Raw genomic sequence first — 5,631 nt, 5'->3', positions numbered from 1 at the left:
AAGAATATATTTCCTGCCTCAACTATCTCACCTTAATTTTACATAAATAAGTACAACATTACAAGGACTATCATTGTTCCACCTACAAGTGGTAATGATGTCCTCATTATCAGCCTTCTGGTGTGATCCATGTCCAGTGTCTTACCCTAAAGTTTGCCTCCTTAGAGCATACCTACTATTGATGATCTTATTTGAATTCCCTTGGAAACAGACTCTAAGGTGGAGATCTTTGTATTGAATCAACACCAGGGATAAAGAAATATAACTGTGTGCATTGAGATGATGAACTGGAATGCAGTATTTCAATAGACCTCAATCAGTCCAACAGACTATATGGTCCATGGAATTCTCCAGACCAGAATACTGGAGTGATAGCCTTTTCCTTCTCCAGGGGGTGTTCCCAACCCAGGGATCGAACCCGGGTCTCCCGCATTGTAGGCAGATTCTTTACCAGCTGAGCCACAAGGAAAGCCCAAGAATACTGGAGTGGGTAGCCTATCCCTTCTCCAGTGGATCTTCCCAACCCAGGAATCAAACCAGGGTCTCCTGCATTGCAGGGGGATTCTTTACCAACTGAGCTATCAGGGAAGCCCTAACATATACATAAATCAAAGCAGAAGTAACCTAATCACCACGATGGTGGGTCAAAAGTTTAGTGAGCAATGGATTTCCTTCCAGCTGAAGGAAATACTAAAACTGTTGAATAATCAGAGCTACTGTCAGACTGAATATTATTGATCCTAAATGACACTTTCATTATTCTACAAACATAACTGTGTAATTGCTAAGATAGTTTCCTGCCCACTAATGTCTCAAAGGATCCTCATCACACATTCCATGTATAAAAATATTTGTATGAATATAATTTCCCTGGTACCTCAGCTGGTGAAGAATCCACCTGCAATGCAGGAGACCCTGGCTTGATTCATGGGTCAGAAAGAAGGGAGAGGTTACCCACTCAAGTATTCTTGGGCTTCCCTGGTGGCTCAGCTGGTAAAGAATTCGTCAATGCAGGAGACCTGGGTTTAATCCCTGGGTCAGGAAGATCCCCTGGAGAAGGGAATGGCTACCCACTCCAGTATTCTGGCCTGGAGAATTCCATGGACTGTATAGTCCATGGGGTCGCAAAGAGTTGGACACAACTGAGCGACTTTCACTTTCATCCATTTCTTGCACCTAAGGAAACTTAGTTTTTGCAAGACAAATACTATTTAAGGAAAAATAAGAAAGCTTTGTCAAAAATAATTTTAGGATTGTCTATTATTCTTGAATTTTTCTGCTTATTTGTATTGCCAGTTGCTTGCAAACATTTTTATTATCAAATTAACATAATAAATGCATGATGTATGAAACATGCTGATCCTGGTTTTGAGATTCATTGTCTGTGACTTAATTTCCATGCAAAATTAAATAAATATTATCATTCATAATTCATATAATTTGTTGCAAGGAAGTAGAATTAGGTCAATTAAATTTACCTCAGGGCAATATGTTGTTTTAAATCATTTACACAGAAAACCAAAGTTGATATAAGGAGTTTGCATTAAGAGTGCAAGATTTATCATTCTCTATAAAATACATATTCAGCATTTTCTGGACATCTATAAAATATAGTCTATTCAGGAAGACTATATTCTTTTCATCTTCCCTTCCACCCCCACCCCGCCCCGATTTTTGGCACTGAGACAGTTTAGAACACTAATTGAGCTTACTTTGGTAAATCATATATTGAAAGTAATCTTTCTCTAATGAGCACATGGCTAGTATTATGCAGAATTATATATCTTTTCATTTAAACCCTTCAATTTATGAAGTCGTCATAATCCTGTAGCTCCATATTTAAATAGCTAAGATAAAACTATACTTTATTTAAGGTTTGCAGAATGAACTACATTTAAATGTAAATCCAATTTTATGAAGGTTAGGAAATATGGTTTTTTGATATGCAGAAATTTGAAAAAGAAAATGAAATGAATTGATGCAAGAAGAATCCTTCAAATCTTAATCAGTTATAGAAAGGACATAATTTCATAAAAGAGCAGAGATATAACAAAAACAGAAATAATTTAAATGTGACAAAGAAAAATTATGTCAGCTTTATATTTACATGAAAGAAAAGGATTAGCTGACCCTAAATAATTATGGTAAAACAGCTGTTAAAATTTTATGAAGCTCTTTTTAGCAATATTAGCCCTTTTAGCACATACTTTTTTGTGGTCTGGTTTTCCTATAAGCACATACTCCTTAGTCTTTTTACTATTAAAAATTATATTGTTACTAGAAACTAGGTATATCATATGCAATTTTCTAGAGGACAAGTGCTATCTTTGTGTATGTACTTGGGTAAAAAACATTAGAGTAATACCTAGCAATATTTGGGGATAGTAAAGTAAAAAAATACAATTAAAAGTAAAATGCATACTGGTTTATATCTTAAGGACAAATTCAGTGGAACTGATACTCTAAAATTTTTGAAAAATCTGCTCATATTTGCAGTTGCAATGGATTATATGACTTTTACAGAGCATGTTTTAGAATACTTATTGCTCTTAAAACTGTTATGGTCTTCCAGTTTCGGCAAAGGGGAAACACTTCGGGTCCTTGGGTGGAGTCTTTGTCTCATCTCTTGGCTACTGCTTTACTCAGGTTGCAAACATGTCTGACAAAAGTGAATTAAAGGCAGAGTTGGAATGTAAGAAGCAGCAGTTGGCTCAAATCAGAGAGGAAAAGAAGAGGAAAGAAGAAGAAAGAAAGAAAAAGGAAACTGATCAGAAGAAGGAAGCGGTTGCTCCTGTGCAAGAAGAATCAGATCTTGAAAAAAAAAAAAAAAGAAGAGAAGCTGAAGCATTGCTTCAAAGCATGGATCTAACTGCAGAATCCCCCATTGTCCCTCCTCCTATGTCTCCATCCTCCAAATCTGTGAGCACACCAAGCGAAGCTGGGAGCCAGGACTCTGGAGATGGCGCGGTGGAATCTAGACGAGGACCTATTAAACTTGGAATGGCTAAAATTACACAAGTTGACTTTCCTCCTCGTGAAATTGTAACATACACAAAGGAAACTCAGACTCCAGTTATGGCTCAACCCAAAGAAGATGAAGAAGAAGATGATGATGTGGTGACTCCTAAACCACCTATTGAACCTGAGGAAGAGAAAACTTTAAAGAAAGATGAAGAAAGTGATAGTAAAGCTCCTCCTCATGAGCTGACTGAAGAAGAAAAGCAGCAAATCTTGCACTCTGAGGAATTTTTAAGTTTCTTTGACCATTCCACAAGAACTGTAGAAAGAGCTCTTTCAGAGCAGATTAACGTCTTCTTTGACTATAGTGGAAGAGATTTGGAAGACAAAGAAGGAGAGATTCAAGCAGGTGCTAAACTGTCATTAAATCGACAATTTTTTGACGAACGTTGGTCAAAGCATCGGGTTGTTAGTTGTTTGGATTGGTCATCTCAGTATCCAGAATTACTGGTGGCTTCCTATAACAACAACGAAGATGCTCCTCATGAGCCTGACGGTGTGGCCCTTGTATGGAATATGAAATACAAAAAAACTACTCCAGAGTATGTGTTTCACTGCCAGTCAGCCGTTATGTCTGCTATGTTTGCAAAATTTCATCCAAATCTGGTTGTGGGTGGTACATACTCAGGCCAGATTGTGCTGTGGGATAACCGTAGCAATAAAAGAACTCCCGTGCAGAGGACTCCGCTGTCAGCTGCAGCACACACGCATCCTGTGTATTGTGTAAATGTTGTTGGAACGCAGAATGCTCACAATCTGATTAGTATCTCTACTGATGGAAAAATTTGTTCGTGGAGTCTGGACATGCTTTCCCATCCACAGGATAACAGGGAATTAGTTCATAAACAGTCAAAGGCAGTCGCTGTGACATCTATGTCCTTCCCTGTTGGAGATGTCAACAACTTCGTTGTTGGAAGTGAGGAAGGTTCTGTGTACACAGCATGTCACCATGGCAGCAAAGCTGGAATCAGTGAGATGTTCGAGGGACATCAAGGACCAATTACTGGCATTCATTGTCATTCAGCTGTTGGAGCAGTGGACTTCTCACATCTTTTTGTCACTTCATCATTTGACTGGACAGTAAAACTTTGGACAACTAAAAATAACAAGCCTTTGTATTCATTTGAAGATAATTCAGACTATGTTTGTGATGTTATGTGGTCACCCACTCACCCAGCCCTGTTTGCCTGTGTGGATGGCATGGGTAGGCTGGATTTGTGGAATCTCAATAATGACACAGAGGTGCCAACTGCAAGCATTTCTGTGGAAGGTAATCCTGCTCTTAATCATGTAAGATGGACCCATTCTGGAAGAGAGATTGCCGTGGGTGATTCTGAAGGACAGATTGTTATATATGATGTGGGAGAGCAGACTGCTGTCCCCCGAAATGATGAATGGGCACGGTATGGCCGAACACTTGCAGAAATTAACGCAAACCGAGCGGGTGCAGAGGAGGAAGCAGCCACCCGAATACCTGCTTAGCTCCTGAAGAGAGAATGTGTAGCCTTAGTGGATTTGGGGAAGACTCGATGTAGATCCTAGAACGATTTGCATGCTTCTGTCTGAATGATAATTAAAAGGAAATTTTGTGGATTAAACTATGGATTTAATGTAGCAAGCAAGTCTTACAAAGTCCTTTTTTATATAACATGCATCTTGTTTTGAATTTGTGTCATTTTTAATACAGCTGATTGACTTTACAGAATGCAGCCTTTTCTGAATTCTTATGCACAGGTGTATATTTGGTATTCTTTTGAAGTCTTTTCAGCTTATAACACTATATACAATTATTTCTAAAGCACAGATTATGGTCTACATATTTTTTAAATAACCACAATTCACTGTTACACTGATAATGTGCTCACTAACCGTAATATGTAGGAAGATTGTTTATTCTTAGCTATAGCATGAAAACATCTATCGAGTTCCATTCTGATATTCTCTTTTTCTTTACAATTCTTGTGATAACTGTCTATAAATAAAAACAAACATGCTTTAACTTTTCAAATTTTCATTTTGATTTACTCCTTGCAATTAAAATTTTATTAAAGTCTCTCTCTTTTATTAAAAAAACTGTTATTATTTGATTCATTTACCTGTTAAGTAAAATAAAAATATATTTATGTTACATTTTTATTTCAAGAGAAAGAAAGAGGCATCCTAGAGAAACTATTTCATTATTAGCTTCTAAATCACATTTAGGATCCTTGGATTGCAATTTCATTTTTTTTTTCATGGGTAAAGACTGCTTTATTGGTGGCAGCTAGTACAAGTCAATAAATACTGATCCCCAAAGAAATCAGTTGTGTATCAGATTACTGGTCCACAGAGAGATGAATGGAATTGAACCAACTGATGGCTGGGAGGATAAACTGAAGTCAATCCTGCTTCTTGGGAAATGAAGCCACAGCCGGTTCATACATGGCATATGCTGTTCCGCCAACTCTAAGAATCATGGTGGCTCTATACAGGAGGACATCAGCCATCCCACCCTTTAGATGCACTGGTTCCATTATCCTCCTGAAACAGCTTTTGTTTCTCTGGAACCTTATTTTCAAACTGCCTGCGTGAAGTAGTACTTATGTCCTCTTAGCAATCTGATGGAGAGCCAAG

General features: G+C 37.8%; 1 protein-coding gene across 1 annotated transcript; it reads left to right on the top strand.

Annotated features, from left to right (window-relative positions):
* Window positions 1-2,561: 2,561 nt before the first annotated feature.
* Window positions 2,562-4,636, top strand: LOC122446590 (cytoplasmic dynein 1 intermediate chain 2-like). The gene has a single exon (XM_043477000.1). It carries the CDS (start codon window positions 2,656-2,658, stop codon window positions 4,498-4,500), a length of 1,845 nt encoding a protein of 614 aa, XP_043332935.1. The 5' UTR covers window positions 2,562-2,655; the 3' UTR covers window positions 4,501-4,636.
* The last annotated feature ends 995 nt before the right edge of the window (window positions 4,637-5,631 follow it).

Source organism: Cervus canadensis, chromosome 8 (assembly GCF_019320065.1).
Source record: "Cervus canadensis isolate Bull #8, Minnesota chromosome 8, ASM1932006v1, whole genome shotgun sequence".
Lineage (NCBI taxonomy): Eukaryota > Metazoa > Chordata > Mammalia > Artiodactyla > Cervidae > Cervus > Cervus canadensis.
Note: the sequence above shows the minus strand (reverse complement) of the source record. Positions and strands in the feature narration are given on the sequence as shown.